Source organism: Xenopus tropicalis, chromosome 2, assembly GCF_000004195.4.
Source record: "Xenopus tropicalis strain Nigerian chromosome 2, UCB_Xtro_10.0, whole genome shotgun sequence".
Lineage (NCBI taxonomy): Eukaryota > Metazoa > Chordata > Amphibia > Anura > Pipidae > Xenopus > Xenopus tropicalis.
The window spans coordinates 144209799-144235350 of record NC_030678.2 but is presented as its reverse complement, the minus strand read 5'-3'; the positions used below and the strand labels follow the sequence as shown (position 1 = coordinate 144235350).

The 25552-nt window shown below is 40.2% G+C and overlaps 1 protein-coding gene across 4 annotated transcripts in view; it reads right to left on the bottom strand.

Moving 5' to 3' along the window:
* Window positions 1-25552, bottom strand: part of hdac7 (histone deacetylase 7) — a 189916-nt gene that overhangs the window by 22542 nt on the left and 141822 nt on the right. For 2 of the 4 annotated variants that reach the window (XM_004911916.4, XM_002935655.5), the window contains 10 exons: window positions 8177-8349; window positions 7637-7721; window positions 6181-6289; window positions 5949-6064; window positions 4523-4645; window positions 3704-3813; window positions 3016-3193; window positions 1739-1923; window positions 1292-1507; window positions 610-814 (listed from right to left, as the gene is read on the bottom strand). In XM_004911916.4, coding sequence (XP_004911973.2) covers window positions 610-814; window positions 1292-1507; window positions 1739-1923; window positions 3016-3193; window positions 3704-3813; window positions 4523-4645; window positions 5949-6064; window positions 6181-6289; window positions 7637-7721; window positions 8177-8302 — 1453 coding nt within the window. In that variant the 5' untranslated portion in view covers window positions 8303-8349. The remainder of the gene's footprint in view (window positions 1-609; window positions 815-1291; window positions 1508-1738; window positions 1924-3015; window positions 3194-3703; window positions 3814-4522; window positions 4646-5948; window positions 6065-6180; window positions 6290-7636; window positions 7722-8176; window positions 8350-25552) is intronic. The other 2 variants (XM_004911917.4, XM_004911915.4) reach the window with 1 other exon arrangement.

Below are 25552 nucleotides of genomic sequence, written 5' to 3'. Positions count from 1 at the left end.
GGGTGCAGCCATTTAAACTGCAGAGTTAAATGAGATATAAAGAGAATGCACGCCTTAAAGGGGTGGTTCACTTTCACATTAAAATTTAGTATGTTATAGAAAGGATAATTCTTAGCAATTCTCCAATTAGTTTTCATTTTTATACTTTTTTTAGTTTTTGATTTTTTTGCTTTCATTTTCTGACTCCTTTCAGCTTTCAAACTGGGGTCAAAGACTATGCCAGCCAAAAAACTCGTTTTTTGAGGCTACAATATTATTGCTTATCTTTCTGTTCAGGCCTCTCCTAAACCATTGCCTGGTTGCTAGGGTAATTTGGACCAAAGCAACCAGATATCTGCAAAAATTCCAAACTGAGAAGCCAAGGAAAAAAGGTGAAATGATTAGAACAATGAAGACCAATTGCAAATTGTCTGAGAATAGCACACACTATAACATACTAAATGTTAATTTAAAGTTGAACAATCCCATTAATTGAAGCAGCTTTGGTACTTGTGTTAGCACTGGAACCTTCCATTTGGGGCTCCCCACAACATAAGTAGAACAAAACATGCAGCATCCGTCCGTGTTCTTCCATGGAAGGCTGCACTCCACAAGTGTTACTGTGGGTACCTGTAGTGAAGCGAGGCTTGGTAGCTTGTTCCAGCATAGGAATTGACATTGCTTTGGCAGAAGGCTCTTGAGCTGGCAGAGATGCGGAGGCTGGAGAGGACTTTGCTCGGGAAAGAGGCCGATGCCCACCTGGCATCAAGGGGATCGTTAGCACATCGAGTGGCCGATTCACAGGTCTGTGGAGGCTGGATTCATATAAATAGGCCTATGGAGTAACAGAGTGTTAACAGCTTCCTGAGGCAGATTACAGTATATGGGAGCACGCAGTTACAACCTACCAATAATATCACCTATTTATTTGATTTGCTTATGAATTATAAAAACAACTTACAATATATACATTCTTTTTTAAAATAGATAACTGCCACTTTTTTTGTTCAGAAATAAATGAATTAAACACTTGCCTGCTATGGGTTTTACATTCTATGACCCTGGCTGTAAGGGACCTGACTGGCAATGCAGTGGAATTTATGTTCCATACTACGCTGTTTTGTTTACTGGGTACCTGTGGTATAGCAAGATTTAAGAACACTAGTACAGAAAGGGTTAAAATAAATCAGATTTTTCCAGGTCTATCAGGGTGGTATCATGTAAGATTATCAGAGGATGGTGGTGTTTCTGTGCCAGGCCCCCTACTAGCAGTTGTGTGTAACAGACAGGAGAACAGAAGGTGCATTGGTACCTGCTGATGGAAGGAGTGCTGTTGCTGTTGCTGCTGAATTGCTTGTTGGCTGCTGCTGAGAGTCTCATGTTGCCCAACTCGCAGTGATTCTGACCTCGCTCGGGCAGGATTTCCTCCCACATCATTGGGGCGGTCAGCTGTGGGACTAGAACTCTCATCCATTTCCTCTGATGGGATCTGGGACAAGCGTGGCCTCTCACTGGTTTTCTGTGAGCGCTACAGTATGAGAATTATTTGTTAGTGTGTATTCATTGCCCCATAGTGCAGGTCTGGACTAGGATTCAAAATAGGCCCTGGCATTTCAAGTACACAGAGGCCCAAACATCCCCTTACAGGACCAATAAATAGTATATATGGCATCTTACAGCAGCCCCTCTTGCATTTGCCAGAATCCACAGATTTTCTTATTCATGGCTCTCATCCCCATACTTTTTTGTATGTGCTCACCTTACTTAACTGGCGCTGCTGCTTCATATGTTCAGGGAATATGGAGTACTGCTGCTGATACAGCAGCTGCTGTTGGAGTGTTTTCGGGTTTTGAGGAAGAGGTTCTGAGCGGGTCCGGCTCAAAGGCTTATGGTGATCAGGGCTTATAAAAGCATGTGCAAACTGAACGGAGCCCAGGCCTTGAACTGGGAAAACAAAATATTAATATGCATTACATAAAACAGTCAATGGACAACATGCAAGGATTACAAGCTTTAAAGTCAGCCGATCTCCTAAATGAATAACGCGTGATTATCACGTTAATGGCCATACTACCATTTTGCAAAACCAAAAAGAAGAATTAAAGAGGGGAGAGGAAAATATACAAAATTTAAAAATAATTGACATTCAGTATACATTAATTTGGAAGAATTGCTCATTAAGGTTTTCTACTGTTTTTAAATATAGTGTTATATTTTTTTTTATCAGCCACAAGATGGCAGTATAACCTTTCAGCACGGCAAATGCACATGGGGCATATTTTGCATTATATTTATAAGATGTATCATACTGAAAGTGAAGGGGTGAGTTTATACTATTTCTAACATGAGCATTAATTAAGTTTGCATGCCATTGCAGACTGCTAAATTGTTAGCACTGTTAAAACCATTCATGTTGATACCCCAGTAGCACAAAGAATACTCTCAGTGGCCAGAGCTATTCCTCGTGGATGCAGGGCCCAGGATAAATTAGCAAAAATGCTGTCCTTTTAGGCCTCTCGAAAGAAAAGGCCTAATAATCAGCTTTCATATACAGACAAATAATATATTTAGACAGAGGAGCTGCATTTTTGTGATGTACCAGAGCAAGTTGTAGGGTAAACATTGGCAAAAGGTATTTCAACACTATCAGGGAGTTACTTGGTGAGATGAAAGGACACTTTGTTAGGTCTCAACAACCTCCAAAACACACAGCTGTTTGCCTTTGTGGCTATCAATGTTTTCAGTGAAAAGTATGCAGCTCCGCAGCCCATACTAGTCATCTTACACCACATAAAATATGCAACAAATACCATGAAAATAACTGGTGCCAGCTGCTTTTTAAGTAATACAGGATAAATAAATAATGGTCGCAGTGATGAACAGACATAAATCTGTTAGCTCACCGCAAATCTGACACTGATCTCTAATTCCTTTGATTCTTTCCTTATTTATTATACTTAAAAATATGGTCAGAGTGGGGGGTGCTTGCAGGGAAAGGCAGAAAATAATAATAAAAAACAAAAAAGATTCTCATACCTGCTACCAGAGGAGTGTGTGCCCCTGACTGTTCCAGAATGATGACTGGCTGCAAGCGTGTGGCAAGGGGGTTGGTGCCATCATGACCCTCTATGCCAGGTGCCATGAAGATAGGGTGTGTTGTTAGATAGGGGCCACGATGAACCACACCTGGTACTGCTCTTCGACTGACTTCTCCCTGAAGGGTGAGGGAAGTAAAAGTTGATACAAATGTTATGTAGATTTAACAATGTGGAAATGCACCAATGAGACAGCAGTAGATCTTCCAATACCATATTAATTGTGCATATGTACTATAAACTAAAAACAAAAAAGCCAAACAACTGTCCTCTTATGATTCACCATTTACCATTGAATCCATTTATCTCACTTTATACTTTAGTTGAAAACAGTGGCTTGGGGTCTGAATGAAAGTTGCATGCTCAGCACAGACAGGATTTGGTCTGAATTTAACTGTCTATGTCTGTGAACAGCACTGGTTTAGTAACTCCAGCATTCAGCCTTTGTTATAGCATTTGTTCTGGAATAGTGCAACAGTAAGTAATATCCAAGCATTCCTGTGCTGTTTAAATGAACAGACTTTTGGGGGGGGGGACATAAACCTTATCAAGACCCTTCTCGACATTTAATTAATATAAGTATCAGTTAATATTGCTGGCTAGTGAGGCTAGATATGGTCGCCTTGTACCTCAGAGGCAGCTCCAGGGATGGAGGAAAGGCTTCCGTTTTCTGCAGGGATACTATCATTTGGAGAACTGCATCCTGACACTGGGGTACTGCTACTGCTTGGTGACGAGTCTGCAAAAAGACAAGATAGATGGTAAAAAATCACAAGTACACTGCCTTTCTGGTAATATTACATACTTAAAAAGGATGTGCAAGCCTCAGTTAACTACAGCTCTCACCATGTTTTGACAGCTGACAACTCTTGAAGGATGGTGGGGGTTGTAGTTTACCAATAGCTGGAGGTTGGACACACCTGTTTTACAAGCATTATTAGAGAGTTCCAGACTTTTAAAACTGGATCATTAACATTTGTTTTGGCAGTCTGCAGTTGATGCAACCTGTGCTAATGTTTAATATGTGCAGTGAAAGATAAAGGGTACCTGGAACAGTGGACTGTACCCCACTGGCTCATTACCCCTGCCCATTGGCAATATCTTAGGAAAATAGCATAGGTGTGGTGGCCAAGAACTCAAATCACATATCACTTTTGAACCCAATGCCAACACTCCCTGCAGTGTATACCCACTTGGGTTTGAAATTTTAGCCTACATAACGACCAATATTTAGGCTCCTCTGGGGACTGGGCTACTGTCCTATTCATCCTTACTTTTATTTTACTTAAAGGAACAGAGATCTGATCCACCCCAAGTGCATTTAATACACTGGTCTGAAATAGCTATTAGGAGTGGTCTGCAAATTTAATTATCTTGTTTCAATCACCACTACACCCAAAAATACATGCCAAGATATTTACACCCCTTACCGAATGTCTTATACTAACCCTGTGTCTCTGGGGGTCTCCTTCTGACAGCAGGTGGAGCACTTTCCTTTCGGGTAAGGGGGTTTTTCCTCCGCTCTCCAGACTTCTTGGGTCTGCAGGGCCATTTGAGGTTTGGCTCGGAGGCTGAATGGATGTAAAGTGAGATGCTTATGTCCATATTTCCCTAGTGTGTGAATACAACTGCACAATGCACTAGGTGCTAGATAAGGTGAACTGGCCCGTGAGCTGTGTGTTGTTTTCTTTTCTGTTTGACATTTCTTGTCTTTGTTGCAATAAGCTCTCATGAACATGCCCATGACCCAAGGAAAGTGTTAATAGCTATTTAGTTCAACCATGAACAGAATGTAGAATCAGCCATACAAGAACCCCATGTAAATTCCAAACTAGAGAAACAATGGAAAAGAACTAAGTTCCATAATAAGTCTGAGCCAAAGATAAATGGGGGATATATATATGAGAATAAAAATGCAGAGGGGTGGGTACATCTGTGAATGCCACATGTAAGATTGGGTGCAGATGGTAATGACAGAAACAGTTCTAAGAAAATACAGCTATGTTCTATTTTCTACAGTGGTGCTTGTTTGGAACCCTTTTTAATTTTCAGCATTTCTACAGTACAAGTCCTAAAACCGGGTAATGAGAACCCAGTTAAACAAAAGAGGTCAAAAATGTTTGTTCATTTATTTATTGAGGAAAATGATCCAAAGTTACATTTTGTGTATGACAAAAATCACGTGTTTTAGTCAATGGGATGATATTGAGGTATGAGTGTGGGAGGCCCTGTTAAAGAAACTGAATCTTCTCTGTCCAATTTTTAAAAGAGAGGTTTTCAGGAGTGTGTCATTGCTTGAAGAAGATTTATAAGAGTCTCCAAAATACAGTTACACAGTGAATTTGAGTTACATACAAATATATATATTTGTATATATATAATATATAAATATATATATAATGCCGCAGCTGAAAGCAAAGTTTCTCATACTTGTTACACAAAAATGTAACGTTGGATCTTTTTGCTCACAAAATACATTAACACATTTTCACGAGCTAAAACAAGATAACAAGAAGCCAATTATACAAATTTACAGGTTAAACAGATTAAATGACCTGTTTGTATAATTGGCTTCTTGTTATCTTGTTTTAGGTTGTGAAAAATCATGTTTTAGATTATATTTATGCAGAAATATTTGATTCAAAACGGTTTAACAAAGTTTCAAGCACTGCTGTATTTCACCTGTCACTGGGTGGTGTTTATTATGCAGATATTACTTTGAAACCAATAAGACAAAAGTGATTTAGAGGCACCAAGTTTCCTCTGGGACTAATAACCCAAGACAACCAATGAGAAGCTTGCTGTTACTGGAGCAAACTTTGCCTCTTCTATTTTATTATGTCAAATTGATCTTAACTGTGATTGACAATGTACCTGTCCTGCGTAGGGGGAAGTGCTCAGAGGGGTTACAGGAGTTGCTAGAGACCTGAGAAGCAAAGTTAGTCATGATAGGAGGTGGTGGGGGTTCTTTCTCAACAATTTCAGGAGACCTAAAAAAACAAAAAAAATAAAACATATTAAACAATCTATAGAGACATACAGAGGACTAACTAATGAACAACAGCATGAACATTTGAAGAACAATTCTGTTAACATATGTCAGTACCTGTAAGGCGCAGCAGCGGTGCTGTGATTCGCAATATTGTTTTGATCAAATTTCTTTTTCTGGATCATCTCTACAATTTTCTGCTTTACTGCAGGGCTGGCCATGGCACCTACACGAACAGAGGATAACATTCCTTAGATGTGAGCAGATGTTTACAGAAATATTTCAGCAAAATTCTTGAAAATTCTCTCTAAAAACTGAATAAAAAAAAATGCTGCCATTGCTTTAAAGGGACAATCAAAGGTAAAATCATGAGGGGGGGGGGTTTATGCCACGGTTTGCCAAGCACCATGCTGGCATTTTATTTTATTCCCTAAGGCGTGCCCCAAGCCAAAGGGAGCATGAGCAATACAAAAATATCAGAAAGAGATCTATACTGTGCAAGCATTCTAGCCCAAAGGAGGACTAATGGAAGATAGGAAATATACAAAAAAAGGAGAAGAGTACCAGCCCAGGGTAGCAGGTAAGGAATGAGTATCACTGGGGGGGGTAGGGGGGGTTGGGGATAACAACTTATTAACCTCCTTTTCCCTTAAAGTCATATTGAATCATATTCAGTTAGGCTGAACATTAACCATTCTGAAAATCTGACTACTGCGAAGAAGTAGTGGGATTCTGCCAAATGTTGGATTCAGTCATTACTAAGAAGGAAGACTGTTTGGATGAATGGCAGCATGGTGGCAAGTACAGGAATATTGCCCCTTAAATAAACTCTGAATATTCTGTTACTGTCATTAAAATAAATTTACAGTATATCTATTCATAACTTCATTTACTTCATACTGTATGTAAAGTAGGAGAAAAGGGCAATGACAAACCTAGAAAAGAGGAAAATACTAAATCAGCAGGGGGCAGAATTGTACTACATTTAAACAGTAGTCTCCTAAACTACAGTCCTGCTGTACCACATTATGTACCCATGTAATGTATATTGAAAATCCAATCTCCAATAATTTTATTGATTCTGTGCCACTCACATGTTATAGTCGAGCATAAAGATGAAGTAAAACAGGGCACCTGTTGATTTCACTCAGTTTATAGTTATTCTAAAATATTTAAGCTACATTTTCTGAACCTTGTTGTTTAAACCCACTGTCAAATAGAAGAGAAGAGAATTTAAAAAGAATGTACCCATGCAATGCTTGCAAAGAATTTGGTATTCAAGCAGAAAAGCCTTGATTTGCTGACCATGCAGGCTGTTATATAACAACAAAGAAGCAAACCAAAAAAAAGAAGGAAAGGAAATAATGAGAAGAATACAGGCAAGTGTTGGGCAGATTTGATCATGTGAAGATTCCCTTTGGAGTATTGGGTAGTTGGGGTATAAACACAGGGTGAAGATCTCTGTTCCAAAGTTTTCTGTAAGTAATGTACTAATGCTCCCGCCATGGGTATCATTATGCTGAATGGAACAGAATGGGTTTATAAGAGATAACCGCTCAATATTGATCCTTACTTGCTTTTCCTTTATCCTTGTTCACAAGCTGCCGTAAACTTGGTTCCTGTCGCACAAGCTCTGCATTCCGGCAGGGTGCCTCCCGCTGCGTGAGAGAAAAACGCAAATATATATGCATAAGGTTTTGTTCAGAACCACTATTTTGAAAGACCATACAGCGTACTGTAGCTGTAGTAAATAACATATGGAGAGACAACTAACCCTACAGCAAACCAACAGCTGGAACTCTCATTTACATATGGTAGAGTTATTTCCAGGTTGCTGTCCCTTTAAAGCTAGTTATATGCACATTTGCATTAATTCATATGAACGGGAGCTGCCATGTTGAACTTCTCAGTTAGAGAGCATTACAAAGACCATAACCATGATGTTATGAAAATTTGATGCAGTCATATTTATTTTTTAGGGCTGTGGCACATAGGGAGATTAGTTGCGGCGCTACAAATCTCCCTTGTCGCGGGCGACTAATCTTCCCATGTGCCACAGCCCTCAAATGGCCTAAGTAAATAAGAAAAAAAAAACTGCTTAAAAAAATCCTACCCGCAATGGATGTTCCACAGGCTGGTGCTGGGAGAGGCTTGAGTAGAGCTGTGGCTGGGTCTGCTTGATGGGCAAGAGTGTTGGCTCAGTGTGATGACCAATGCGATGGACAATCTGGAATGCCATGGGATTGGCCTGAGTCAAAATTGTGCTGACTGGGGCGCTCAAATCCACTGCAAGACAAAAAGCACCGTAACATGAGCTGGGCCATAGTTATCAACACAAAACTTTAACAGTACCTTATGAGGCATAAGTTTTTCTAGAAAAGGAACAAATTATATGTATTGTTGTGGTTATTAATGAGTTAGAGCTTCTATACAGATGGCATGGGCAAGGAGCAATGCAACCTCAGCCACTTGTAGTGGCAGGAGTCTTACAATGGGTGTGCCCAATAAAACATAAACAACAATTACTACTACATATAAAGTTCTAGCTGGACAGAATAATATAGCCATAGGATCTCTACTGAACTTTTCCCAGCCTTAAATATGAAGCAGTCACCGTGGAACCCTTGTGTGGAATATGCCCATGTTTAAGTAAGCTATAACAATGGGAACATAGCTGTAATTGTTCCCATGCTGGCCTAAAGAGACATGGATATAGCGTTTAACCCCATTCAGAAAGAATGGTCTTGTTTATTCTACCAGGTCCTTTCCTCTGCAAGGTGACACTTGAACACAAAGGCAGTAAATATGTGTTATGTTAGCTGCACGACAAGGGGACATAGACATTCATTCTGCAGTGGACTGCTGCTTCTTATACAAGCTGCTTCTGTACACATACACCTGTAGGTGTGTGGGAGCACTTTGCACTAGCTAAAACCTGTGTGAGCTGCCCTTTGTCAGTGTCACGACTGTGATCTATATATAGCTTTAGCTACACAACTGTTTTACCTACAGAGCTTCCCTGCATACTTGGGGAAGTGGGGGAAGAGTGAAATTCACTAATGGAAATTTTTTTGTGAAGTTTTCAAGCTCCCTAATGACATGTAGGTAATTTTACTTAATGCATGTTAATTTAGGTTAGATCTCATCAGATAAAGAAGCTTCTAAGTATGCCAGAGAATGGCACACTACCAACAAAAAGGAGGGGCTGGATGCTCATGCCCTAGACCAGGGATCCCCAACCTTTTTTTTCTGTGAGCCACATTCAAATGGAAAAAGAGTTGGAGAGCAACACAAGTATGAAAAATGTCCTGGGGTTACAAATAGGGGCTCTGATTGGCATTTGGTAGCCCCTATTTGAACTGGCAGCCTACATGAGATTATGTTTGGCAGTACACCTGGTTATTATGCAACAAAAACTTGCCCAAAAGCCAGGAATTCCAAATTAAGCACCTGCTTTGAGGCCACTGGGTGCAACATACAAGGGGTTGGGGAGCAACATGTTGCCTACGAGACACTGGTTGGGGATCACTGCCCTAGACCAATAGTTTGAGGGGAAAGTCTGAACTTGATAAAAAAAAGGCAGGCATTCTGAGAAACCAACTCCAGTCACTGAACATACACAAAAGTGCTTTGATGTAATATGTAGATCTTGCAGCAAAAAATGTGTCAGTATTTTGTTTGTGTTTCTAGATATCAAATCAGGGAATGAAATGTGTAAGACTTTTGCCTGTATTTTTTGAAAATCAAGCCATGAAATATGTCAGGCTTTCTTATATGCTAAGGTTATAAAATCTACATGTAAAATCAAAGCACAAAACACGCCAAGCTTTCATCTATGCTCCTGTAATAAAATTAAGGCATGAAATATGTAAGGCTTTCGTCAGCATAACTACAATTAAATCTCAGATCCAAGGTTTTGCAAGCAGCTTTGTTGCCATTTGAGGTTGTCTGGAAAATCACAGAAGTTAAAGTAGAATAAATTAAGCTAGCCGAGGACTATCACATTTTGGTAAATATCCAACTGATATTATATACACAACATCTCACTATATAATGACTATTTAATATCACAAAAGTGACACTATTAACAGACTGGCAGGGAGGCACAGTTGGCAACCTCCTAATAATAAAATGAGCAGCTAATCACCCCATCTATGATTAAAGCTTATTTACCATGCTGTACAGTGCAAAGTGCCATTGTTTTTTGCCCTATGGATTGTGCAATGAGGTGCAGAAATTTGTGCCCCTAGAATGGAGCAAAAAAGTCCACGGCTTGTTGAAATATGTTGCAATGCTGCAATGATCAAAGATGGCACACAGGTGTCCTGTGGAATGCCCGCTATCTTTGGCTTAATTTAGATATGTAGGAGATATTAAGGAGTCCCAGAAACCAAAAAGGAAGAGAGCCATTTACTTACTACCTGCCCCCTGGATCCCCTGCTGCTAACAACGGTGCACTCTGCAGATTCTTAATCCCCAGGTGTATGTATGTATGTATATCTTTATTTATAAAGCGCTACTTATGTACGCAGCGCTGTACAGTAGAATACATTAATACAAACAAGGGGGTTAAAGATAATGGATAAATACAAAGTACAACAATAAATACAATAAATAGGTGCAACTGTTAGGACATCTCTTAGTGCTGCTGCACTTGTGCCTAATATGCCTTGTTAGTCAATAACCTGCTAGTCACATTCTGCTGTTAGAATACAATGGTTACAGTAGGCCTATCCTTAAGGGTATAAACTTGTGTATATATACATATATATATATATATATTCAATTTCAGGAGAATATCTTGGAGCTTAATTGCTGCTGGAATGTATCCCAAATGTGATAAGAGCCACAAAGAGATAAACAACTGCCTTTTACTTATAGGGCTTCCAAGATAATGACACCGTTGTTTCCATTCACCCACTTCTTGTCTTGCATGCTAGTATAGAGTAGCTCTGACAGCATATTTTCCCCCTGCACTGAGAACATTGGAACCGCCACTGGGCAGCCTCACAGTTACTGGCAGCTCAGTACTCGCAATCGGAGAAACTCTTCACTGTTGTCTTTCTTACAGCCTGGGCAAGTGGCACAGAACTTAGTACAAAGGTTAAACTGGACTGTCAATGATAGTTTCCAGTTTACTAGAGATGAACCCATATCAAGGATCTTCAACGTTCATGATCTCCTTGTTGATTAAAGTGGTTGTTCACCTTTAAATTAATTTTTAGTATTGAAGGCAAATAATTAAAAAACTATAAAAAAAAATGTCCAACTGAAAAAGTAGGTAAGAATAGGCCATTCTATAAGATACAAAAAGTTAACTTAAGAGTAAGAACCAACAGAGCGAGTGGGTTTCCTCCGGCAACAGTAGAAGTGGAAAGCAATGTATCACTTCGGTAGTCCGAAATCGCTCACTCACTCTGTGGGTTCTTACCCTAAAGGTAAATGACCCCTTTAATGTAGCACAGTCATCTATTTGCAGAGTTCCATCCAACATTATAAAGCATTATTTTTCTTCAGCAGTCATTGTCTGGATGGGCCCTAAAACTTCATGTGAGCCCTATAGTGCAACCCATTGAAAAAAACAAAACAACATGGTGCTGTGCAGCCACACCTCATAATGGAGGCTGGCTGCATGCGAGGGCACAACCAGAGCTTTCTAAAATGACAGTAATTGAAACTGCTCTGTGTCTGTGTTGGTGCTATAAAAGGGAAAGGCGATAAGGCACAGATAAGAACTGTATTAGTCAGGTCCCAGTGTTTACAAACATTGCCAGACAAGGCAAACAAATGTGACTGAAATTAATATTTCCTTGATTATCAGTGGGAGTCATTTATTAACAGTGTTAGTATACGCAAAATGATTGTGGCCAGGGCCATACATTTCAGAATAAAATAGAGGGGCCAAAAAAAAAAAAAAAAGAATTATAATAACATTACTTTTTTCTATTACAATTTGTATTGCAGTGCAATTGCTATTGTCACTTATACTTTCCACCATCTTTTATTTGAACCCTGTTTGCTGTGCTTAACAGTCATGTTTGGGGGAAGCTGAACCCCACCGGTTATTGGTATATTTTGAATAATTTGCAATTTGTCGTTCACTTTTTTTTTTTATACATTTTTTTTTAATAGTTTAATTATTTGCCTTCCTTTTCTGCCTCTTTCTTGTATTCATATGGGGATCACTGATCCGGCAGTAAAAAAAAAATAAACTCCCTCAGGGTACAATTCTATTGGTATTGTTCCTTTCTATTTACTTCTCTGTTTAGGCTCTATTCTATTCATCTTTCAGTCTCTCATTCAAACCACTGCCTGGTTGCTAGGGGTACACTAAACATATTTTCCTTTTAAGAAATAACACATGGAAAATGCTCATGTGATTCTATTGGTTATATTTTAGCTGAAAGTTGTATAAATTGTAGCGGCACAACGGTGTGCAGAAGGCATACCCATTCACTCTCCCTCAAGAACACTAGAGAGACAAAGCGTCGAAGCCTGGCAAGGAAGCCTGTGCCGCCCCTGAAACGGGAAAAAAAGCGGAAATCCCAACCCACCTTCATCAACAACGTCTGCAGTACAGGAAGGAAGTGCCTTGTTCTTTGAGGAAGGATGGGGAGGTTGTTGAAGGGAGAGGGGACTTGCACGGCTACTGTATGTGCAGGGACACATTCCTTCCAAGCTGTTTCTGTGCCATACTCACACACATTGTGTACAGCCACCCGGGCATATACTCTGCAGTAAATAATAACACACAGAGACAAAGTGCATCGCAGTGAAAGCTATGAACTCTAGTCCTAGCGCTGCTGGCAGATACAACAGACAGGTCCAAGGCAAGGGTGGATGCTGTTAAGCTAGATGTAAGGGCTGAGAAAGACGGGGAGATTAGTTGCTGCGCTCCTTAAATAAATACTATGATCACAGACTAAAAAGATAGAAGAACACTATATTAACCAAATTATACAAGACTCTAGCCTTAAATTCACTATGGGAACTTTTGATTGGATAGATAACAAGTGGTTTTGCTGGTATGTGGGTCTAAGATTAGCTCCCCAGCAGCCTATAAGAAAAAGGCTAAAGGGGTTACGTCTTAAAAGACACTAAGTTTGCCCAGGAGCAGTAACCTATAGCAACCACTTAGCACCTGTGTAAAAGCAAACATCTTATTGGTTGCTATGGGTTACTGCTCCTGGACCTTTAAAGGAGCTTTGAACATGTGTTTTTTTCCCCCCCCCCCACAACTATGTTACGGACTAATACAAATTCTAGTTAGGACTGGTCTAGAGACCTTAACTACTAAAGCAAACTATCTAGAAAAGAAATCTCAAAGCTCCAGATCTCCTTGAACTACAATACCCAAAATTCTTTGATACAGTTGTGGTTCTTAGTTCTGAAGAGAAAATGTCAAGAGATGTACAGCTGGAAGCCTGGGATCAAATGTAGCCTTTAAAGGGACATTTGTAAGCTCTCAAGCTGGCAAGTGTTCTATAGGCTTCTTTGTATGATATCATACTTTTAATATAATCTGTCCTGTGAATGTGGGCATATAGGATAACCAGGCCAGTGCGTGGATACAATTAGATAGTACTGAGATGGGTTATGAGGCTCCTGTGTGCATTGCAGGCACCTGTGCTAACTTCATCTATCCACTTCTGACTGCTAAGACCTAAATATCTTGTTACAGTCAACCAGGCTCACAGTACATAAAAGAATCCCATTTACCCCACACAATAACGGTCTCAGATCGATTACTCTGGACAGCTCAAGCAGGCAGTTCAATAGCAAGCTCTTGTGGGCATGGCATCCCTTCTCCTGGTGCGACTGCATATCTACACTTGTGCCTCTTATCAGAAATGTAGCCCTTCTCTGAACTTTGCTCTGTTTTACAAGCTTTGAAGGCTGTTTGAAGGAGTGGCTGTTTTGGATAAGAGACCAGACATGAGGAACCCTATTTTGGTTTCTTTATTACCCCCCACCCATGTTATTTGATCTCTTAGCAACAAGGCAAGATTAAGGTATAAAAATGAGAGAGGATGGGGGGAGCATTCCTTAATGACCCTACGACTGATGCCAAATGGGGCTGGATCTCAGCCTGGGTTTTCAGCCCCTCCGCTGGCATCAGCCTCCTACTTTGCCTGCACCCGGAACCATGGTGTCAGTCTGGGTGCAGGCATACGCATCGAATATCGACAAAGAAACAGGTTTGCAGGGTGCAGACAAAGTAGGAGGGCTGATGCCAGAAAAAGGATCGATTCTTGGCCTGCAAACCAGCTCAGTTTGGCATCAGCTTAAATTCAACTCCCTCTCTATATCATACCTCCCAACACGGAAAGAGGGACAAAAATAAATGGCGTGCACGTTCATTTTTGCAACCACGTCCCTTAAATACCACTCCCATTTGACTAAATTTGGCAGGTTATTTAAAGTTTGAACACATTGCTGGGGGTTTTGGGTGTTATTATGGCTGTTTTAGGAGTTGCAGTTTTGCTGAAAAGGGGAAATTGCCCTTTAAGCTGCGAGTCTCAGTTCACCTCAGAGACCTGTTTAGCTTATTAGTTACAATTGTATCTCAGTGCAGGTGGGGATTTTTACCTTTCTGGGCTCTCTGCCAAAAGCTACTTATTTAATTAAAAGTGAGAAACAATGTATCTAAGTGCAGGTGATACTCGTTAAGATTTCTGGGCTCTCTGCCAAAAGCTACTTTTAATTAAATTTGTATCTTTTTTTAGCATTCAGTGCAGGAGATCAAAGGGAAATGAGGGACTTTTCAGTAGGCATCCAGGACTGCGGGTTGAGCTGTCAAAAGAGGGACTGTCCCATGAAAATCGGGACAGTTGGGAGGTATGGTATATATACATATTTTAATTTTGTAATGACAATTCGCTCCCTGTGCATTTCAGTTACTTTTTAAGATATCATAGAATTACCAATTCTAAGCAACTTTTCAATTGGTCTTCATAATTTATTTTTTATATTTTTACAATTATTTGCCTTCTTCTTATGACTCTTTCCAACTTTCAAATGGGGGTCACTGACCCCAGAAGCCAAAAACCCCATTTAAAGGGCTTTGTGTTTATACTATTGATCTGCCTACACACGGGCACTCTCAGGTCTTGTACACACAAAACAATAATATTTATTTAATATAAACACTATTGTTTTGTATATACAAGACCTGAGAGTGCTGCACTTTAAATTACTATTAATTTGTTTTCTACAAGCACTCAAGAGGTTGATACTTTTTTTTTTAATGCACCTACCTTGGACTGAAAGATACAGTGGTTTAAAAATTAGTCACCCACACCTAAAATGTAGATATACTACAAAACCTAATAGCCATTTGCAAAAAGGTGGCCTAACTGTAAGATAAGGACTATTACATAGATGGTTAAATGTAACACCACCAGTAGCAGCGCTTTATTTTCCAATTCTTTCTAAAAGATGGCCATACGCAAGTACAGAGACCTTAAATTCCCCTCCACCTCTTTCTTTAGCAAGAGGAGATGAGTAACCGCTTTATAAATATGACAGCATGGGAATAGATGTATATCTCATCTGTACATGTCAAGGTGGTTTAGGAATGTTTCCAAATACAGTGGGGTATGTGCCAGGTCTCGCAGCGGGCCGTGGGAACTCCCAGGTGGGGTGAGTCACTGACCTCTGCTGCTCCCCCTTTCCCCAGTCTGATAGCAGCTCTGTGTATCACTTGGAATATGTGAATGCTGCTTAGCAGACACGTTCCTAAGAAAAAATGGTAACTGACATGTCTGCAACACAGGAATATTTAGGAGCATTTTGAACAAATGAATACATTATTGAATACATGGAATTCAGGCACTTCTTAGCTTTTGAAATATAAAGGTATAATAATAATTATAGTACATAATATGAGACCTGTTACAGTATGATCCTGGTAAAGTACTGTTGGAAGCACTGTACACATGGTGGTGGGGGGTAATCAGAATGCCTATAATTGTTCTGTTTTGGGGGAGGGGGTTTAAATAAGATGTCAAGCAGTGTGTTTATAAGGGCAAAGACACAAGGAGACACATAAGAGTACAATTGCGTCGCCGCAACAAATCGCACACACAATCAAAATTTCACAATTTCAAAAAGTTGTGGCGACTAATCACCCCGTGTGTCTTCACCCTAAGGAGATCCCTGATCCCTTGATTCCATACTCACACAAAAAAAAATCACTTCATATTTGACAAACTGAATATGAGCCTTAAATAAAGACTAATATATACATTTATAATCACATATATAGAATGGTATTTTATGCCAAGTCCCAGCTCATTATGAAAATATTACTCATTAAAAACCAACAGAGGAGAAAGCTGAAGTACCAGAATTTCCCCACCTTCCAGTTCCCTGGCACCCAATCTCCCATGGCATCATGCTAATTTTCTAGGGGAAACCATAGGCGTTGTAGAACACAGACCCAGGCAGGAGATAGTGTGGGTTTAAAGGTGCACCTTTAAAGGCAATATTAAAGGAATATTATTTTCTTTATTTTTGCAATGAGATGTGTTGTAATCGACACACCCACAGAACTGCCCTTACCTGTTGGCTGGATCCAATGTAAATACGAAGCTCTGGCCCCATTATTTATAATCTCACCCACAGCTGGTTAGCTGCTACTAAACCTCAGCCTCCAAAATACTAAATACTGTTATCAGGTCTGTTAATGTCGAAAAGCACTGAAGTGTGGGTGAATCCTAGATTCAGAGCTTGCTTAGTTATTCGGTATGGTATCACATTGATGCCAGTCTGTTTTATTCATTTCACTTAATAAAAGCACAAACTACATAGTCACTGCATGGCTATCCCCTTAATACATGAGGGGACCTAGCTGCACCCAGGAACTGCAATTTCTCTTAGGGGTTTGTTGTTTATTCTGCTTCAGGAAGGACTGTCGGGAACAGGATATGATGCAGCCGAAATTTACGTAGAGCATTACTAAGCATAGAGTCACCAAACAGTAGATACTGGGCTGCAGAGGAACTGATACAAGCAAAGACTTGTACAGAAATAAAGAAGGTGCTTACACCTCCAAAATCTAAGTACGGCCAGTGAGAGAGACCAAAGCAGGCTTATCATGGTGTCCTAGTGCACAGGCCCCAAGACCTTCAGCAGTGGGAGCTATACCTTTAAATGCATATCAGCCGGCACTGGAACATGTAGAGCCTTTCCTGATATAGTCTAGTTAAAAATCATATACACCACAAATAATCTTTACTGCCCCTTCCTGAACAGCTAATGTATTGTTCTAAAGATTGTTAATAATGGTGTACACCATCATAGTCAGGAACTCTGGCTCCCCTGTTCAGAGCTTCACTATGTTGCCTGAAGAGTGGAAAAATGAAAGGGCTCATTTACAAAGAGGTAGCACCAGTGCTGGGGCAGTAATGGGTGCCATGCTGCACCTTTGTAAGCATCATATATGTAGTTGCATCTTTTTTAATAAATCCAGAATGAAATGCTAAAGGTACTCCTGTATATAAGGCCTAATTTAAGAAGGTTAAATGTACTCTTAACAGGTCTTGTACATAAAAGGGGGGGGGGGGGGGAGATGAAGTTTAACAAAACTATGATCCACTGTTTTTTTGTTTTTTTTAACAATACTCTTTGATCCTTTTGTAAATCGCTCATATGGTCTCTTGACCTAGGCCATAACTAGCAACACACTATTTGAAACAGCAACTGAACTGTTAAGTCACTGTTCTTAATCTCAAGTTTCGTGACTACTGCTACAATGCCTTGTCCCTTTAAGACTTGATTGTATCCTCTGATGCTCCAAATCATACTGGTAAGTGAGCGCTCTATTCAAAATTAACGTGTGTGTTTATGGCTTCAATGCAGAAGGGAATACTGTATGATATTGTAATGTGCTGAATAGCTTATATATTAGTAATTGACAAGAATAATAATATTCCAAGTTTAAAAACATGGGTCTGAATGTTCCCATCACTCCACGAAGGGTGGTACTCTTAGGCAGTATCATTCAGTAACCAGTAGAGCATAAGGATAAGGCTTTTCTACATTTCTACAGCAGGAATTCGTCTCGTCTGCTTCTCATTGCAGGAGGCACCCACAATTCTCCCAGTAACTGCATTCTGCTGCTCTTTGTGTTACTCATTAAACTGTGATAATGCCAGATGGCACATTATTCTCTGGAAACTCTCGTTTACACCAACAGACATTTCCATGCGATAGTGAATCAATCAGTACTTATGTGGATTAATTAACAACCCAAAACGTCTTTCCCAGTGGCTTCAGGGTGCAAAGAAGGCTAAATCACAGTCCTTATTTTAGTTTTTTTTATGGCTGGCAAGTGGCAATGAACTAAAGCTGTACCTCACTACATACAAATTAAATAGCTTTAAGTTTTATCCCTTTGAATCAATGTTCCCTCTAATTTTATGCACTTTTAGAAAAGCAGCAGTGGACAGCAGGAAAAAAAAATTGTACCTGTTGGGCCAGCAAACAACAGAATGGAACCTTTGCTCATAAACTCCAGGAGCTTGTAAGCTTGTTCTGGGAGTTGTTCTGAGAGTATCCAACAGCTGGATTGGGATTTTTCCTAGGCCTCACTAGCACTAAGGTCTATGGCACACATGTGTTTGACCACTGTACTTAAGCCCTGAGGCTGGATAATATGGCTTAAAGCCATGGACTTTCTAAGCAGTGTCTGCCTGGTATTGCCTATGCCTGCCATATGCATGGACTTTCCCATGTTTTGCAATGGGTGTTTTAGTCACTACAATGCACTGCTAGAGTACAGTGGCATTAAATAGACCCTCTGTGCAAAGGTGACCCTCAAATATCAAAAAACACTGGACCCCTGGTCAAAGGCCACTGAAAAACATTGAAAAGAAAGATTGCATTAAACAGCTCTACAAACTAAAATGCTCACAACCCTTTCTCTTTTCCCATCCTTATCCCTTTTCTTTAATGCAGCCTTATTTATGATGTCCTTTTTTCAATTCAAATTTAATAAAAAAATTGCTGAAGGTGCAGACTGGTTGGAAAGGTTGCTAGCTCAGATCATAGCATAAGCAAAAGATATTGGGTTCTGTTTAGCTGAACATGCCCCATATTATCCTTGCTTTCTACAGAGCTTTATATTGTAATTTTGCCTTTGCAAGTACATGAATTCAGTTAGTCAAAAACCAACCCACACCCAGCGCTTGTGAGCCCAGTATCAGTGAAACATGTGGAATGTTTGCATTTGATAAAAGAGATGTTCCTCCATCCATAACTGAATTGTAACATGCTTTTGTACAATAGACACACAACTAACAATGATACTTCCATGCACAAATCTAACATTAAAGAGCAGATAATAAGAGTAGCCTCCATGCCAGTAAACCATCCTGAAACAAGTAACTGATTTGTACATTCCAAAAACCTCTCATGCCTTCCAGATCATCCATTCATTCATCAGCCATTAAAAATGTTGTTTTTCAACACTCTGCATTATTCATTAATATATCAGTCTATATTAAACAGGCTTTTATGTCAAAGATTTTTGTTTGTGTGATAACAGTTTACGAATTCACTACGATGTCACTTGTATAAACTAAAATGGGGGGCAAAGAACCCCATGCAACATATGCTCTAGGCCAGAGATATGCAATAAATAACATATAAATACACTGCACCCACAGATTTAGAGCTTAATAAAATATATTCACATAAACTGGTGCAAGAAAAGTATTCCCAGCACCCTAAAACCATGGAAACTTAATGTATAAAACTTAAAACATCTGTGAACAGTGCAGCATCCACCTTGGAAACTCATAAAACATAGCTGTATTGTATGCTTTGCCGTTTCTTTAAATGAAAGAATGTCCCTGCTTTGCAGGGTTCCAGGCACATATCATCAATGAATCCATTCTGTTACAGCCTTCAATGGAACCAGCTGCACTGCTGGGTCACACAGCGCCACCTCCACCCTCTTGGGAAGGGGAGGTGAAAAGAAAGCAAAACTGTAGGACTGAAAGAATGGATTGCACATACCCCAGGGGCATGAAAAGGGATTATGAATGGAATTGGTTTCATTATAAAATGAGGTTTCATGCGGACATGTAACGTGGATGCTTATGTAAGCAGTAGAAAGATGGAATTCTGTGTAATATGACAACAGATTATATTTTCTTAATTATGAAAACCAGATTCTGAAAACGATATATATTATATATAATATATAATATATATATATATAATATATATATAATATATATATATATATATATATATATATATATATACTTGGTGAAAATGAACAAAAAGTCTATTGATATGTATATATACATATACACACACACACACGCACTATTTTTGTAGACAGAATTGCACAATCTACTTATTTAAGCAATTTTTTACTTACAAAAAAAAAAAAGAGGACAAAAAAGATTCTTAGAAAAACAGCAAGCCTTTTATAAGTTCCTCATTTTTGTTATAAATAGCACTCACTGTATGTAGCTGTATTCATGAGGGGTGTAATCCACAGAACAAGCTCTACAATGGCTAAATGTTATGGCCCATGGCATGGGGCCTTCCAACAGGTCTACCCAAATGAGGGGATCTCTCAATGTATTGCCACCTTTAGTGTTTAGAGACAAAATAGCAAGCAGGATACATGACTTGTAACTTCACAGAATCTTTCCCTTCTATACCTGCTAGCCACATTCCCTTCCCAGAGGTTATTATCCCACTGCTACAATAGGCACCATCTCTCCCTACTATACCTGCTATCCCATAGCCATAGTCCCTTCCCAGAGGCTATTATACCCCCCACTGGTACTATAGGCACCATCTCTCCCTACTATACCTGCTATCCCACAGCCACAGTCCCTTCCCAGAGGCTATTCCCACTGCTACTATAGGCACCATCTCTCCCTACTATACCTGCTATCCCACAGCCACAGTCCCTTCCCAGAGGTTATTATCCCACTGCTACTATAGGCACCATCTCTCCCTACTATACCTGCTATCCCACAGCCACAGTCCATTCCCAGAGGCTATTATCCCCCACTGCTACTATAGGCACCATCTCTCCCTACTATACCTGCTATCCCACAGCCACAGTCCCTTCCCAGAGGTTATTATCCCACTGCTACTATAGGCACCATCTCTCCCTACTATACCTGCTATCCCACAGCCACAGTCCCTTCCCAGAGGTTATTATCCCACTGCTACTATAGGCACCATCTCTCCCTACTATACCTGCTATCCCACAGCCACAGTCCCTTTCCAGAGGCTATTATCCCCCCACTGCTACTATAGGCACCATCTCTCCCTACTATACCTGCTATCCCACAGCCACAACTAACAGGTTATTAAATGCACTGCTGTACTAGTTGTGCAATAAAAATTTCCATTATTTTGCCTACCTGCTACTCAATCCCATAATACATAGAGCTCAGTGCAATTACCCGTCTTACTTCCATTTTTTATCAGAGCAGAGCCAATACCACTGAGGGATAATGAATAAGACAAGTTGTAGCAAAATAAACGGAAGCAGTTTAGTTTTCCTGTCAATGGGAGAAGAAAAATTCAGCTACACAAGCCAACATTTAAGCATATTTACATTTTTGCGCACACGTGTAAATTCTCCCTCATAAGATTATTTAACACATCTACTGTATTTATTACCTTATTAGGTACTGATTATGCAATAAGAGCCCTAGTGCTGTCCTTTCTTTGCACAAAGCAGTACAAAAGGCATGGCGAGGCTCTCCTTGGGGCCTATTGCTTGCAGGGAAGGTATAAGGCTTCTTTGGTGCCTGATTACTCTGAATAGTAAAAAGTATATACAATCAGAAAAATCTGAAAAAATATGTGCTGAGTCAGGCAAGGAGATACTACAAACAATGTCATGCTATTACAGTTATTCAGCCATATAACTGAAACCAGTGGAGAAATGTTGGGGAAAGGGTTCAGTCTGTAGAAGCTGCTGATGGCTGGAAGGGATTGTCTTGTGTATCTTCCCCCCTAAATCTTGGCATCCTGTCCTCCCATCCTCCCCCCACCCCTTAACAACCAAGCTCAGATTTCTTCCAGCGGTATCAATAGCACTAGCTCTCACACAGCCATACCATTTGGCCTTTACTTCCTTTAACCCTTTCACAACCATAGGGGCAGTGGAGGGCTTAATAAAAGAAACAGATGTGCAAACCTTCTTTATTCTATGTCTCAAACACGTGAAGAATTTCTCCCCATTTAAAACAGGGAAAATATACCTAAACAAAAGTTCTGGAACCCTTATCTGCATTTGATAAATATGCTGCTCAGTGGCTTTCATGATGTAAAATTTCCCTTTATTTTTCCTTACTGCTGGACCCACAAATAAATGATAATGATATGTATAAAAAAAAAAAAATCTTGAAATCCATTACACTTCAATAGTAGGCTGCATGAAGCAGCCGTGGAAAGCTGGCAGTTAGTTAAGGAATGTAGTGGAAAAGTTAAAAAGGAAATGGCAAGTCGCTCGCATATCAGCCACTATGTGGGATTCCTCACTGCAGCCACAGCACGTACTACAACATGCGGTAGTATTTAATCTGTCTAGCCAGGGGCTAATACCAAACAACAGCCAAGAAGAGAAGGCCGGGCTCCTGGCCACAATATTCCTAACAAACAAAAGAGAGAAATCCCAACGATGAGTTGATAAAAAAAGATTTAAGGGAAGTTTGCCTTAATTTACTAATAATTAGGTTGATATAGAGAAGACAATATATAGGCAATATCTTTGATTGTTCTCTTCAGGCAGAGGGAGAGCAGAATGTTCTTTGTTTTCTGAGAAGGCGCACATTCATGTCCATTACAGTGAGGTTGAGTATGTGACTTGCCTGAGGTAAAAATAAGAAGCCTTTAGAAAGGCCTGACAAGCGTCATAACGCTGCCCATCATATGCAAATGCATGAGAAGCAAAACAAAAGAAAAAAACCTTTTTTTATCAGAAAGCTTTTAGAGGTTCTCGGAAATTGTTGTAGATTGGTAGAAACCCACAGCTCAGGGAGGCTGACTGTACACCAGCTGAACTCTATGGCCCTGACAATATGTGGCTCTTGGCTGACAGGAATGTGGAAAATGCAGGCCCGAGAGGTCAAAACAAGGTGCATTCCCTGGCTTGGGTTTCAGTGGCGCAATCCTGTGCAGAATTAAACCACAGTAACCATGCCCAGCGCTTAGCTCCCACCTGCCACATCTCAATCAGCCGCACACTGGGGTTTGGCAGGGTCGTACTTGCACATTTAATGCTACCAGTTTCCTTCACAGCAATAGGAAACAATATTATGTATTAAAAGAATATACTTTCCAAGTTTTACGTAGGCTTGCTACCTGGCTGGCGTATGGCTGTACAATTCTAGTGTTATTAATAAGGAAAACTTGGCTTTTGTGTAATTACAATCTTACTCTTGCCATCATTTAATTCTGTGTTGGGTAATTTCCAGCACTCATAGACAGGCAGAGGGCTAAAAGCTACACCATGCTGTTTAACTACAGTTTTCAGCATCCCTTGACAGCAAGAAGGATCTGTTACATGCCCATTTAGGAGAATGTGTACCATCCATTCAATGGTTCCTTGGATATCCCATACATATAATTTAACAAATATGAATGCAGCTGTGCACTTGTGCTATAAAAATGTCTATTGAGTGAACAGCTATCCTCAAAGCATGATTTATATTTAGACTGGGGGATATGCGCTGAAATAAGAGAAGCCCATACAGCTGCCATGTCATACCAGCATCCTGAAAACTGGGCAGCTCCGCAACAGCTGGAAGGTACATGCTCTGCTATCCCGGCTTCACACCATTTTACCATTTCTAGCAGTTTCCCAGCTAGGCAAGTATCTAGCTCAGCTTGACTTTATGGAGTTCCCCCTCTTGAAGGACAATTCCCAGCAAACTTGAAGGGCTAATGCAACTTGTACTGCTGTAGATGTTGTTGGCAACCTCCAATCCAGCCAGCTAGATTGGAGCAGTGATGGGCAATCTTTGGATTTTGTTGTTGCAGAACTACAACTATCAGCATGCAGGATAAATAATAACAGAAATTAAATTAATGACATTGATTTGTGCTGTTCTTCAGTTCCAACCACTAAACCCTCTGAGCGTATGATGTTATTTATACTGTTATTTTGGCTAAGTGGGCTGTGCAAGGCACAATTCAGTGGGCAGCAAGGGTTTGGTTTTGCAGGCAGGGCGCTCATTGCTTTATGGCCATTTTTGTGTGGAGCAAAAGCTCTTCCATCCAATGTGTTTACACTAGCATTGTGGAATTTCACTCGTATTCAGGAATGTCCTATTTATAACCCAGGACCCTAACACAGCTACCAATTTCTGATAACCCAACACAGTAGCAGCAGCAACCTAATTTATCAACCTTACAGTTGCTGCTATGATCTACAGTTCCTTCTCATGTTGGGGGGGGGGGGGTAGGATGCTGGTAGGTCTGACACCCTTGGTTTAAATAGAAAGTAAATGTACAGCAGCTCATTTTTTTCTTCCCCTGCCACACCCAGCGCTGCTTCCAGTTCTTTTCTTTTTTTTTTTTCTTCTTCTTTCCTTTAGAAAGATGCGTTCCCATGCTTTTGTTAGGGAAAGGGAACACCCACTGGAAAATGGGACAGTGCCCCAGGCATCTGTAAGAACACTTCTCAGGTCCCTGCCCATGCCACCTCTCCAGCTAGACTAGCCCAACAAGATGGAAGCCGCCCATTCTCTAATGCTGCAGGGGGGGCTGAACGAGAAACAGGAAAATTGTCTGTGACGATCCTTTATCCACATCGGGAAAGCGAAATAAAAGTTTTAAGATTTCTATTAGTTGGGGTACTCTTCAACCTTTTTGGGGTATCAGACTGCCGCTTGCATTATAATTGTCCAGTCTCTATTCTGTAAGAAATGCTGTAAGTTAAGTACATGGAGAGACAGATAACAGGCAGACAGAAAGCAAGTTGACATATTATTGTCACGCCAAACTTCACAACAGGCAAAATCAACTTTACTGAATACGTTGTTGCACTACAAGTTCCAACTACAGGTTTCCCTCCCCTCTTTGGCTGCTATGTCTAACTCCTGATTCCCACAGGATCATATCCCTTCCTTGACAATACCAAAGATGGGGAGGGGGGTTACAATTTAACTTAACACATACCCTCATATGGTTTTCTAAAAAAAACTCCCCACAGGCAGAAGGGCTATGCATGTCCTTCTACTTAACAATCGAACAATCAAGGGCAGAGAGAACATTCTTGGAATTTAAGAGATTTGAACCTCGGGGAATGTCCCAAGTAAGCATCTGGGCTGTTCCCCTTTCTAATATTCTAGTTAGTTCCTCATTGCCCTTACCACACACTACTGGGCTTTGGCATGGGCAGTTGCTTACAGTAAGTCAGGAAAATGGGCTGCTGAAATTCCACCTTTCCTCCGGCAGATGCTTTTGTGCCAAATCCTACATGCTTTCCATATGACTGCTA